We start from the raw sequence: 14,592 nt of genomic DNA, 5'->3' as shown, positions 1-14,592 counted from the left end.
CAGCAACAGGCAATATAGGGCTTAAGAATAAAAAAAAAAAAATCAGAAATCAGCTTTTTCTTACTGCTATTGTCTCCATTGCTTTCTTAAAGGGCAGAAAACTGGAATTAAACACTGAAAGTTTTGTTGAAAGCTATTACTACAGAACATTAGGTAGATTCTTGGGAGCTCTTACATTTCATCTTTACCAAGATATTTGCTACATTAAAAAATAACATAATAGGCTTAAGTCTCTAAATGCATCCTTCACTATAACATTACCAGCACTCACTCAAGATAAGGATTTTTTTTTTCCTGGTTTTTGGAAGATCATCGATGACATAAACAAGAAAAAAACCTCACTTTATAAATCACTTTGAAATTTGGATATGTTATATACTCTTCTTCTTCCCCAAACACACTTACAATATGTTATGCTTTTCTAAATTATTAATTCCATGCCAGAGGGAAAGCAACCATTGCTTGGTTCTTCATTTTACTTGTAGAAATGTTAACAGACAACCAAGGAAGAACATAATTTTTAAAATTACAGAAATTGATGCTGCATTGACTTTATTTCTGGTTCTAAATCTCAACTGCAATTAATGTAAAGAAATATCAAGATAAATTATATTTTCTTTAGGATTTCTAGATTCCTAAATCATCCTGTTTACACTTTCTTCCTCCTTGGTCTTAAGCTGTACTAGGGGCTGCCAGGTAGTTAGTATTTTGACAACCAAGTTGTTCTTCAATTGCTTAAAATACCTTGAATTACAAATTTGCCCCAAAGTAAAATATCTCTGGTTTTAAGAGTGTGATATATTGACTATGTTCCCGAGGAAATTACATTATTCGCTACTGTATAAATTACCAGAAGCATTGATATATTAAATACTGTCTTATAAGTTTTCAGAGTGTAAAAGCTATTCCATAGCAAAAATCACAAAATCAGGTCCTGAAGTAACAGCAGCAAAGTGCTGAATTAGAAACCAGTAAAACTTTCAATACATATACAATCACTTAGCTAGAGTACCTCAAGGATAGGGCTCCAGGTGAGAACGGATGAACTCATGAATACCATCCCATTCCTTGAAACTGTTGCTGGAGAAGCATTATCAATATTATGAGGTTCAAAGACTATTTTGCAATTTGGTGCCATAGGTATTCGATCTCCATTTGCTAGTGTTAGAGTTCTGTTATCATCCAAGACAGAATTAAGATTCTCAATCCAAATAGCATCAACTGGACCATCCAGAACTATCCAGATGTGGTCACCTATAATCCAAAATAACATATAAAGATGCCTAAGGAACAGTTTCTTCTCTTCGCAAACAAATTTTGAACTAATTCTGAAATCACACACACACTCACAGAGCTAGAATCTCAGCTTTTAATACAATTACCATTTCCATCACTCAATTTCAGTGAAGTACTTCATTTTGTCAGCTATTGATAATAATTATCCATTGCTCAGTATATAAAGTGTGATCAGCATAAGTCATCAGTTCTTAATAGTCTGAAAAAGCTTTATGGATCTAATCTTCAACATAGTAATAAATCAGGTTTATTTCAACTTACATAAAACAAGATGAAGAAGATAGAAACTATAGATCTATTTAAAACCACCATTCATTTGTTTCCAAAGAGTTTATGTAAATGTAGTGAGATTAAATGAAAGGAACACTTGAAAAATCACTCTTTCAAATAGCATGCTCACTTTCACAAGTAAAAGAGGTTCATTAGGGGAAGATTCTTCTTGTCCATTCTCCTGCTTGTAAACTTGATCCAGCTCCCTTTGAAGTTCTTTCTAGCTCTTTCCATTTAGTAACAGAAATTTATTTTAAAGCCTGCCTCTGTTTCCTAGGAGAGTCTGGGTCTGTCCCTTGGGTACTGAGCAATAAGCCCTAGCTGCAAAGAGATCTCCCCTTAGCTTCTGGCTCCCATCCCTTTGGGAGTAGCCAGCCCTGCTGTGTGCATTGCTAGATAGCCCTTTAGTCAGAGATGGTCCCACTCTCATCTCCCTTCAGAGTCCTTACTATCTACACCTAGGTGGCCTGGTGCATTGCTAGTTATGAGCCAAGAAGGTTTCAGATGAGCAACTTTCTCACCTCTAGGGCAAAGAGTTCTATATTTAGAGTTTTTTCATAGCTACAATGCAGGTATCTCAGGCATGAGATGGTCTAGAGTTCACTTCACAAAGTGACATTAGAGAAGTGTTGCAAACAGTGAATCTGAGGAAGTCATGTGACTGTGCTAGTTTGTATTTCATGTGGAGGAGAAAAATACAAAAAACAACAGTTAATGCTATGCTACGTTCACAAGGGTGCTACATTTCTAGATTTGAAACAAAATCAACCAAGGTAAATTCAAAAGTATTTTCTTTTTTAAAAGCATCTGTAACCTTAAACACTTAAGAATTTTTGTATGAAAATTGATAGTGTCAAAAAATTGCTGCACTGCCAAAAAAAAAGTCCTTTTTTTCTTTTTTTTTTTTTCTCCCTTTAGTCCTTAAGGCCTAATGATAAGGTCACATATAATATGCAGGGAAAACAAGGAAGAACCTATCTAGCATCGAACTGTCATGGCCTCTCTTTTAGTTAATATAGCAGTCTAAGAATATATGCCAGCATTATTTTAGGCAGAAATTGGTTGCCTAAATAGAATTTAGTGCCATTTGAGATGGACTATAAGTATGTGCAGGACTCACATGTATGACACAAGCATGATTCACACCCTTGTAGTAGAGCAGCTGGAGACCAGGTAGAAATCCTGACAGCACCAAAATTTTTTATAGTGTAGTAGTGTTGGAGGAGCTGACTCTTACCTTCCACTTTTCCTCCATAGAAGGGCCAATCATTTGAAAGAGAAGGATCAGCAAATTCAGTGAAGTAGTATTTGCTACACTACACAGTTTGAACACAAAGCATTTAGCACAGAGACTATACAATAGACAGAATTCTTGCAGCAATATGCCAAAGTTTCCTTGTAAGTAAAAAAAAAATAAAGTCTGCTAATGTTGTTTGCAGTGATGTTCTGCAGCTTGTTTTTGTTTTGGAGGGAATTTTTTTTCACTATACCTTTTTTGGCTCTTAGCGTTTTTCTCCAGAGTGCTGAAAATATTCCATCTGTCCAATCATTTGTTGCCACATCAAGACAACCAAACATTTGTGGAGCTGTTATAGCTTTAGGATTCATTCTCATTTCACGATGTGGCTGTCCACAATCTATGAAGGCAGATCATCAGTTAGTTTTGGTATTTCTTTTCAACAGTCAGAGAACTGACAAATTCAAAATTGTTACACCCAAATTTATGTTTTAATATGCTCTCACCATTATAAAAAGTTGGGTATTTACATGGAAAACATACCTTTTGCTATACATCAGTATTTGTTAGTTTGAACCAACAAAATCTAAAATAGAAGAAAGTCCTGAAACTTTTGAAAGTACAATTCACGTTTCACAGATTAATTGGGAACAGAAGAGCAGAAAGATGAAATTTATTCAAGGTTTAGTTTAGTATTTTGAAGGTTTATCAAACAACAGAGCTTTAAAGCCTTGGATGCACTTTTTTTTTTAAATCCAATGACAAAACACCAGACAGATGCTTCACATGATTGTGTTCTTTTTTTCCCCTGTTGTGCACTTGCATACATCTTGGAATAGGCAAAGTATATGATATTGGTATATCCCTGTGAAGTCTCTTAGGCAGCTAAATTCTATCTAGCCATATAATGATCATATAACCTTTAAGTCTTCCTCACTAACAACAGCTTAAAAACTCCTATGCCAGACATCTTTAGAAAACCCAATATTAAAACTTAATCAGGAGGCAGTAATATGGTGTTGAAAGAAGGAGCTAAAAAAATGGCTTATCTTAAAATCTTACTCATAATCAAAGTTTATTAACATGTAACTTAGAAGCCTGGCAAACCATGTAGTTTCACTTTTCATGAGGTTATGTAGAAGATCAGCTTGGAATTGGTATTGCAGCAGCTTTATCTTAGTAGTAGTACACATCTCAGTGCTATAGAAATATAGGAAAATAGTATAACACAACTATCTGTTCTTTCTACTTTTTTTTCCTAAATGGAACAGCCATTTATACTGCAAAGTAGAGCTTACAGTGTTTCTTAAGCACAGTAAGGTACCGCAGGGATGAGAGCCTGCTTGAACTATTTATTACAGAAACTATTTATTTCTGGAAAATTGTATAAGCAGCCTACTGAAGCCTGTGACAAGTTTACCTCAAAAGGTATGTTTTTTCTCCAACAGCTATGAGCTTTTAGCTTAATAAGATCAAACAGAAGTTCTTCTACTAACATTTTCGTCTAGAAGTACCAGGGACAAAAACACACACTCCTCAAGGCTCCAGCCACGGCACAAAATTAATACCCTTGAAGACTTTGTCACTGCCTAAACGAGGCGCTATCTCCTAGGAGCAACAAATTATAGAAGCAGCTATTTTATACTGCAAGACCCTGTCTTGTGAATTTTGTTCAAAAAGGACTAAACACTTATGATTAGAGGAAGGTTTCATCGTTATCTCAATGAAATGTGGGAGATGCTTTAATCACTTGTCTGAGCTGTCTACCCAGACAGTACCCCTTTCTCAGCCTTTCTAGAATAAGGACTTCTGATATAAGTATCAAAATATAGCAATAAGACAGGTATTATTTGACTTTGTCAATCATTTTTAAGCTTTTAATATACTACCATACTAATTAGCATCACAACACATAAACTGATTCTTCTAGTAATATATTATCATAGTGAAGTAACCGAGGCTTTCTCTGAAGAAACAATGTGGTTTAAAGTTTATAATATAACAGTTTAACAACAGTTTACAATAAAAATACTCACATACCTGTCATGGCTTTCATTAAAGTGTGAATGCAAACAGTTTTTCCTGCACCACTAGGTCCTAGTGTCATCAATCCATGCCTTACTCTCTGGGTTTCAAAAAGTTGGATGATTTTCAGTTTCCAAGGAGGATGACAAACAAGTCCAGCTTCCTCCACCTATAGACCCGTGATGGAAAACCAAATTACTGTTATTTTAGTGTACAAGATATTTTGATGTTTTTTTTTTTTAAAAAAACACAACTATCATCAGGAGACTATTTGTCAAGGTTTTCTGTATATAAAACACTGGAAAGAGAAGGGATATTTGATATTTAAATATGTATTCAGAAGAAAAAAGATAACCATAAGATCTTATGGTTAAAAAATAATTTTAAGGAAAAGCCAATAATTTTAGAAACACTCTTGCTAGCAATGTCTTTCACAGCCTCACAGCATTTTCACTTGCCTCTCAGAACAGTTGCCTTTTTATTACAAAGACTTGTGTTTCTAAATGCTTGTAATAGCACAAAAGTTTTCCTGTAAAACATTTTGTTAAATATTTCTCTGTATACAGTCTTTTGAGTAACTTCCTAATAACATCCTTCTAAAACAAGACAAGACATGATGTTTTAGTATCAAATATCATATGCATGTTTACTACTTTTTACTAGTTTCAAGCTTAAAGAAATTATCTCACTGTAATGGTATTTCTGTTGTTTGTGAAAGTGACTCAGCTGGAAGTGAACAAGAAAGTTTTTAGCCAATAGAGAAAAGCTAGAACTATTTCTTAAGGATTCATAGCACACTGTATGTTTTTGACAGTAAAAAAAAAAAAAAAATCTAAAAACTCAAGACCATGTTATAAAAGTGAAGCCCTCAAAATAATAATTTTATCTTCATTCAAGTATCATTTCTGTTTTTAAAGTATGTTCCACAAAAAATGTCAGAAAGTATTGTCAGTAAAAAGAGGACTAACTTTTTACTGATAAGATAAAACTCGGCTTTCACAATTACTGTCAGTCAGTTAGAACCATGGAACTGTCACAACTACTTGCTATTTTACTTGCATATTGAAGTTCATGTCAGTTCAATTTATTTGTCTTGCTCTGCTAGGAAGCCAAGAACAGAAGGCAGCACAAGATGAATCCATCAACAGCAATCATGAAGTATATGTTGCCAACAACTCCTCATTGCCATGAACACCACTGTTGAAGTAATGGAGTTTGCAAAGCGCAACAAAGACATCAGATGCACCATGTTCATGGATACATGGTAAAATTCTGTTATCATTTAGATCTTAACAGCTCTCGTAGTTGACACAAAACCAGCCAATCTGTCTTTCTTTCCAGTATAGAATATAGCTTTCTGACTTGTTTCCAGAGACCACATACATACAGTAATATATCCAGAATCCAATAATGCACATATCTGTGTGCACAGAACATATCTGAACTGATTTCTTTCTTCACATAAAACAAGATGGTCATGTTAGCTATTTCTTCACTTTAATCCAATGTCATCAGTGGAGACTTGTCTTAATTTCTAACACTCATGGATTCTATAATAATCTTGTAGACTAGGCATTTCCCTTTTTGAAAAAGAAGCATGTTCACAAGCAGGCTTGACATGTCCTCAAAAGATCTTCTGTTAACAGTTGTACGTATGTACTGGATCTTGTTGGAATGGAGTTAATTTTCTTCACAGTAGTCCATATGGTGTCATGTGATTTGTGATCACAAGTGTTGATAACACAAAAGTCTTGATTTTTGCTGCACTGTGCTCACACAGCATCAAGGCCTTCTCTCTTTCTCACACCACCCTGTCAGCAAGTAGGCCAGGGGTGGGTAAGAGATTGGGAAGGAATACAGGCGGGACAGCTGGCTGACTGACCCAAGGAATACTCCATACCATAGAATCATAGAATAGCTTGGGCTGGAAGGGAGCTTTAAAGGTCATCTAGGCTTAAAGGTCATCAGCCCCCCGTGTGGTGACAACATCGTTCTCAGCAATAAAACTGGGGAGATGTTTCTCCAAAGTAGCCATTGCTCAGAGACTGGTGGGCACCAGTCTGCTGGTGGTGAGCAACTGCTTTTGCATCACTTGTTTCTTTTTCTTTTTTTCTTCATTTATTAAACTGTCTTGATCTAGACCCATGAGCTTTTTCCCCTCTCTTTTCCCCTTCTGAATCTCTCCCACAGCACACTGGGGGAAAGTGAATAAGTGACTGGGGGCTGGCTTAGCTGCCAGCTGGGGTCAACCCACCACAACATGTAAACATAGAAAACCACTTTAATTCAAGTAACAATTTCTTCATTATGGTATTTTTCCAAGAACTCCTGCCTCCCTTCCCTAACAGAAATAGTCCTCTTAAACTTGATTCTGTCCTAACCTGGCAGAGCTCAGAGAGTTGTGAACAATGGAGCAGAGTGTAGAAGGAGGCCTGTAGCTAGCAGGGTTCCCCAGGGGTCAGTACTGGATCCAGTCCTGTTCAACTTATTCAGCAATGACCTGGGTGAGGGGACAGAGCGTACCCTCCGCAAGTCTGATGATGTGTGTCTGATGACACACCAGAAGGCTGCTCTGTCATTCAGCCAGACCTGGGCAGGCTGGAGAGTTTGGCAGAGAGGAAACTAATGAAGCTCCACAAAGGCAAGTGTAGGGTCCTGCACCTAAGGAGGAACAACCCCATGTACCAGTACAGGCTGGGGCTGACCTGCTGGAAGGCAGCTCTGGGGTGAAGGACCAGGGAGTGCTGGTGGACAGCAATTTGCCTATGAGCCAGCAGTGTGCCCTGGTGGCTAAGAAGGCCAATGGGATCCTGGGCTGCATCAGAAGGAGCGTGACCAGCAGGTCAAGGGAGGTGATCCTGCCCCTCTGCTCTGCCCTGGTGAGGCCGCATCTGGAGTGCTGTGTCCAGTTCTAGGCTCCCCAGTTCAAGAGAGACAGGGAGCTACTGGAGAGGGTCTTTGTAGCGGAGGTCTACAAAGGTGATTAGGGGACTGGAACATCTCCCTTACGAGGAATGGCTGAGAGAGCTGGGCCTGTTTAGCCTGGAGAAGAGAAGATGGAGAGGGGATCTTATCGATGCCTACAAATATCTTAAGAGTGAGTGTTGAAAGGATGGTCCCAGACTCTTTTCAGTAGTACCCAGTGACAGGACAAGCGGCAAAGGACACAAACTGACTTCTGAATGTGAAGAAGAACTTCTTTACCTTGAGGGTGACTCCTTCTGTGGAGACTCAAAACCTGCCTGGATGCAACTCTGTGCAACTTGCTCTAGGAGAACCTGCTTTACCAGGGGGGTTGTACTAGATGATCTCCAGAGGTCACTTCCAACCCTGACCATTCTGTGATTCTGTGAATCTAAGCTAGCTGTTTTCATTGTACTGAATCACTATAGCTTTGAAAACACAGCAGAGAGATCCATTCAATAAAACCTCAATTTACTTACAAGACAAACAGGATGGCCTACTATTTCTAGTTTCTCCAGATTTTAAGTTCTAACAATATGAGAAAAATATGCCTAAAGAAGCTAGCAAAATTTCCAAACACTGTCCTAGCACCAAAAAGGCACAACGGGATCCCTAAGTTCTGAAATTTTGATAAATTTTGTTTTGCATAAGATCATCACAGTGCCTAAAGCTCTTCAAGTTTCAAAGCCTGCTTCGGTACAGGCTGACATTACACCCTACTTAGAAGCAAATGATAATGGTTGTTAAAATGGTTGACACTTTCTGTGACTGGCTTCACAGATCACCAACAGTAGAGCTATGAAGAACACGTTATGAAGACCTCTTTTTAACTTAGTAGGAAATGACAAATTAAAGCATGAGATTCAAGTTCTTCATAGTTTCTCCTAAGAAAAGCTTAATTTGTGAACCCTTTTTTAAAGCCAACTGCATAAATTACAGAAAGTAAAACAGTTATATATACATTAGCTGCTGATTCAACTCTTCCTTGTTAGGAAAACCAGAAGCAGATCTCCTTACTTATAACCAATCAGATTAAATATAAATGAATGAAAAGTCATGTACTAAGATCCTTGAGAACTGCACTTCTGGTTTTCAGTTTTCTCATTTTGGGGTTTTTTGATGATTTGTGAGTTTTTTATATCTCTGTTTAACTATCAGATAATTATCTGAGGAATTACTGAAATTCTGGAGAAAAGAAGGTGATGATTTAAGTGTACATACTTCATTAGCCTTCTATATCCCACTGATATTCTTAGGTTGGCCCTATTGAAATGTTCCAAAAGATCTAATGGGAGATGAAACAGAGGAAATGTCATTCTAGGTAAATCTTTTCTCAAGCTCATGCTCCACTCATTAGACTTTATATGAATATTAAATGCTGGGTCATATAAGGCTAGTGTATATACATACATTTTTCAAATTGGTCACCACATACTATTTACAAGAAAACTATGGGACACCACAATCACAATTAACTGGCATCCTTAAATAATAAGGTTAATAGTAATACGTCAATGGTAAAGATTTATGGAAAAGCTTACTCTTCCTCTAAATAGTAAAACCTGTTATTGCCGGCTGGATAGATTCAACACCAATAATTTTCTTAGATGTCACATCATAACAGTTATGCCACAGCAGCACAGATCAAGAGAAACATCACCTGTTTGTCAATGGCAGCTTCCAGTTCAGGACAGCCTACTTTATCAAGATGGATATCTGGAAATAGATCTTCAATTAGACTCAGGAATAAAGGTTCATCTTCATCAATCTAGTGAAAATCAGGAGGAAAAAAACACAAATTAAAACCTATTTTATTTATTCTAGCATCTTAAGAAAAAATCCCTAACTCTTGCAGAGCTAAAGAAATATTTGAAAACATCGGAAATCATCCATGGTAACCCTCTAGGTGCTAAACACTTTAGCAGGACACAACAGGAGATCATGTGGTGCTTCAAATTATCAAAAACTATTGAAAATAAACTACTAAAATATGGATTGAATTTATTAAAGTAAATTTTAGCAATAACATTTACACAAATAGTAAATTAGTCTAAAGTGCAGAAAAAAGATAATGAAGGAGATGAAATATCACAGTAACAGAACAGGGTTTTTTAGCTATTTAAGACAGATGAGTTAGTACTCATTACTATGAATAACAGATTATTTCAAAAGAGTGACTAAATACTTTAGGTCAAAGAGGCTGCTATACAGACTTCTATTTGGTCACTTATTTCTATAGGTAGCAGGGCAAATATGTAAAAAAAAATTCTGAAAAATTCAAGGTGTGTTTCAACCCAGGCAGGCAGCCAAGCACCACACAACTCCTCACACACGCCTTCACCAGCCCCTACCATACAAGGTACTATGAACAAAATTAACTCTATCCCAGCTAAAACCAGTACCCAAGACCATCCAGAGAATGGAACATTCCCAAGGTAGCTTCAGTGTAAAGGCCACACCCAGTCTTCTAGTGACCACCTTAACAGATTTAAATTGTATTTCCAAAAAACCCCACAGAGCTCCTAAATGCAGTTTAATTAATTTACCAGGCCCTCAGAACTTACTAGTTTAGACAGGTTCATGTCTCTCAGTACACGCATGACAATGGTAGACTCGGTATCTGTCGGATTTGCTCTTTTTGCTGCTCCTAATGTACGTAGTACTGACAATATATTTCGCAAGCCAAAATCATAATGCACCTAGAAGATATGCAAAGTTTGGGGAAATTTTTCCCAAAGTTAACAGGGGTGAAGCAATTCTTATTTATCATTTAAGGTATGAATATGTATGAGAAGTGGTACATGTGGCACAAATGCTTCCTAACGTTCAGCAACGAGTCTTTGGCTGCATGACTATGAGCAACTTCCTTCCCCACCTCTGCTACCATCTACTAAACTGTAAGGCGTGACAGAAAAAAGAAATGTAATCACAAGTCTTTGAACTGTGATAAGGTTCCCAAGCACTATTAAGAAATAAACTGGCAGTATTATTTTGTATTCTCTGTGGACCTTGGAAACTGAGTTTATTTGAGAAACATCTAAAAAAGTACCGGCAGCAAGCCAAATGCCTCTCAATCTCCTCTGTAAGACCAACTAATATATAAGCCCTTTATTTGCGCCAGTTATCACCATTCATTAACCCTAAATGTTAATAATAAGCGATGTTCTGAATGACAGTCACATTCTTGTACAGATAACTGTAGAAGGAGTTAATTCTCCAGGACAGCAGAGGGTTGCACTACTAAACTGCAAGTGTCATCTAGCTTACTTAGTGAACATGAGCTTTTCCATTTTCTTCACACAGATACTAATAATTTGTGATGCCAGATATAGTTTTTCCCTAAGATAATTTTTCCTCCTATGAAAATAATCACCTGCTTTGACAGTTGTTCTTCACAGAGCTTGTACAGTGTAAAGAATTTCCTTGCCAATACAACATTGGCAATGAAACCACAACTAGCTAATTTAACACGAATTATGATTTGACGATCAGGAACCATCATAGCCACTGAACGGAAGTTGATCTTCAAATTTTCAGGGAGTTCTTGCCGTCCAGCATATCCTGGATTCTGGAGAAAAGAATCAGTTTTGAAGTTGACTGCACCTTGCACAAACAGAATCAGCAAAGGAGCATCATTCGACCAAAATAGGTTTTTGGCTTTAAAACACATGTAAAAATGAATCAATATCCACATTTCCCAGCCATGTTTGTACAGCATTTTAGCCTCTCTTGCATCTATAAGGTATGAAAAATGTTCCACCTAAACACTTCAGAACTGTATTTGTCCTGTTTTTACTGGCTACTTCTACCTATATCTCTACAGCCATTTTTCTCTACTTGTAGCAAAAAAGCATACTTTGGGAACCAGGATGTAGCATGCAGAAGTAATCTGACATTGAGATGATAACTTGTATTTACAGTGCTGGCTGCATTTGTTAATTGCATGTTTTTGATGTCACTAAAACAAGACCCTGTAAACTGTCTTTGCAGTAACGCTCTATCTTCTCAAACTGTCAGCGACAACTAAGAGCCAATTGACATAAGAGTTAGCAAGCACATTTAACACACCAAGTCAGAAGCAATTACTGTACAATCACCACTGGCATATTAGAAATCTACCAAATACCTACCATAGTAAGAAAGATGCCAAATTCTGGATTCATTTCCACATTATCTCCATCAGTAAAAATAAAGTTTTTTTTACGTTCCTTCTTACATGTCAACACAATTGCAATTTGCTGTGCAGCTACTGATAGTACTGGTAAATCGATACGATTGAATTCATCAAAGCAACCCCAGGAGCCAGACTGAGCAAGACCTTCCAAGAGAAAAGCAACTAAGTATCTGACCATTCTGTTGTTAACTGTTAACCCCTTTTTTGTGCAGTTCATAAGACAAAATTCATGTTAGTCTACCTCAGAAATAAAAATAAGTTTATTGTTCAGGGTTGGGAAAGGGACGAGGAGAAGAGTTCAATTCTTTTTCAAGCAAGAATTCACAGTTTCAAGAGTCCTCAAGCTTATCTAGGATACTACATCCTTCAATTTCTGCTCCTTCTCTAAGTATCTTGAGTATTTTCCTGTTCCTCTCTACCCTCCAAAAAAAAATAATGCCCACAATAAGTCTATGAAAATATGATGGGTTGTCAATAGCTTATTGCACAGATTAAAATGAACAATAACGTTCCTTTCACCTGGAAAGAAGTTACGGGTCAGTCTGTGCCAGAACTGCATTCTTCCTCAGATGTTTTGGGGAAAACAAAACAAAAAAAACCCACCATCAACACAGTTACTTGCAACAATACAACAGTCAAGGACTGCCACTTGATTTCTAACTCAGTATCTGCCCTGACCAACAGGTATCAATTTCAGGTGCCTAAAAAAAAAAATGTCACCTTTATCTAACTTCACTGAGCTGTGCCAATTGTTTTTAACATACATAGTGCTATTCATGCACTCCCTTCAATAATAAGAACTTTGAAGGAAACAAAATACAGAAATCCAAATCTGACACATTCTACTAGTTCTGCAATAAATGTCAGTTTTTTCTTTTTGTACTGGCAGTCCTCCTTGATGATTTTAAGTGTCTTTATGTATCCCTTCATAAACTGTCTTACGTTTTCAGACATTTCTATTTCTTGGGGACAATGTTGCAATATTTTATTACTTGAATTTATTCAAAGACTGAAAACCACCTGCCAATTATGTTTTAAAAAGATGTTCTCTTAGCTTTTGTAATTTTCACATAGTTCATAGAATTATATAACCACAGAAAATCCTGAGTTGTTAAACACTCAGGACGATCAAGTCCAACTCTTGACTCCACACAGGGCTACCTAAAAGTTAAATTATACATCTAAGAGTGTTGTCCAAACGCTACTTGAACACCAACAGGCTTGGGGCCCTGCCTACTTCCTTGGGGAGCTTGTTCCAGTGCTTGATCACGCTCTCAGTGAAGAACATTTTCCTAACATCAAATCGTAACTTCGCCTGATGCAACTTTAAGCAATTCCCTCACATCCTATCACCAGATTTCAGAGAGAAGAGATCATCAGCTCCCTTCTCTGCTGCCCTTCATGAGGAAGCTGTAGACAGCAATGAGGGCACCCCTCAGTCTCCTTTTCTCTAAGCTGAACAAACAGAGTATATTCAGCTGTTCCTCATAAGTCATGCCCTCTAGTCCTTTCACCATCTTTGTTGCTCTCCTTTGGACACATTCTAATATTTTAATATACTTCTTACATTGTTGATGCCAAATCTGCACACAATACTTGAGGTGAAGCCACTCCAGTGCTGAGTATAGTGGGACAATTACTTCTTTTGACCAGTTATACAGTGCTTAATGTACGTCAGGATACAGGTAACCCTTTGGGCCAATATCTTACCTTTAATTCACATATTACCTTTGAAGATCCTCCCAAGTCCTCGAAAATCCATCTGGTCTGAACAGTTGAAGACCACTACGTATTTTCCAAGGCACCGTCCCATGTCTTTGATGGTTTCAGTTTTTCCAGTTCCTGCAGGTCCCACAGGTGCTCCACCCATGCTCATGCCTAAAGCTTGAGCCAAAGTAATGTAACATCTAAAAGGCAAAAGGCTGTCATCACTTAATTGGCTGCAGTGCACAGTCTTCTGTATAGTGCCAGAGAAACTTACTAAAAAGTGTTACATGAGGGAAGTCTGATATAAGGAGACAGGGAAACTGCTGAGAAGACATGCCTCTAATAACAACCTAAATCAGTAAGAAGACTTCACTCGGCCTCTGATACAGGTAATATTAAGGTTCATCTCCTCATACATAAAGCGGAAGAACAGATAATCCTCAATAATCAACCTGAAAGATTACGAGAAGGAAAGAAAGCAGATTCAGAGATGCTGCCTAATCTACTTTGGCTAGCTTAGTTCTTGAATTACTTTAACTGAAGCAGTTCTGAACTACGTTATTCTGTTGAGTAAAATAACAAAAGACAGCAAACCTTTCCTTTCTCATCCACCTTAAAAATTTGATCATAAAGTGCATTTCATTAATGAAACTTCTATGTGTAATGCAGTAGGACACCAGCTAACAATTATATTGAAAGATAAGCTCTAGAATTTGCTGTATGGAATACTTAGGGAAAAAAAAAATCCAATGCCCTTATTTTGCCAATAAGAAAGCTTATACAGCATTCTTTTGTTATTCCAGTTAGGTAAGTAGACCGCTCTGTTAATAGGACTCCAATTCTTTTAATATCCTTCTAGACCCAAGGTCTCCAATCTATTCCAGTTTAATAAAACTGTTTTTCCTGTCTGATCTTTCTT

At 37.2% G+C, this 14,592-nt stretch overlaps 1 protein-coding gene across 1 annotated transcript in view; it reads right to left on the bottom strand.

Moving 5' to 3' along the window:
- The window catches only part of DNAH5 (dynein axonemal heavy chain 5), a 120,078-nt gene that overhangs the window by 54,423 nt on the left and 51,063 nt on the right, over positions 1-14,592 (bottom strand). The window contains 8 exon segments of the mRNA XM_037382298.1: positions 1,013-1,254; positions 3,057-3,203; positions 4,844-4,997; positions 9,453-9,560; positions 10,357-10,491; positions 11,166-11,360; positions 11,923-12,110; positions 13,695-13,873. Coding sequence (XP_037238195.1) covers positions 1,013-1,254; positions 3,057-3,203; positions 4,844-4,997; positions 9,453-9,560; positions 10,357-10,491; positions 11,166-11,360; positions 11,923-12,110; positions 13,695-13,873 — 1,348 coding nt within the window.

The sequence above is a fragment of the Falco rusticolus genome, chromosome 3 (genome assembly GCF_015220075.1).
Source record: "Falco rusticolus isolate bFalRus1 chromosome 3, bFalRus1.pri, whole genome shotgun sequence".
Classification (NCBI taxonomy): Eukaryota; Metazoa; Chordata; class Aves; order Falconiformes; family Falconidae; genus Falco; species Falco rusticolus.
The sequence above is the reverse complement of the archived record's forward strand: the minus strand, read 5'-3'. Positions and strand labels throughout refer to the sequence as shown.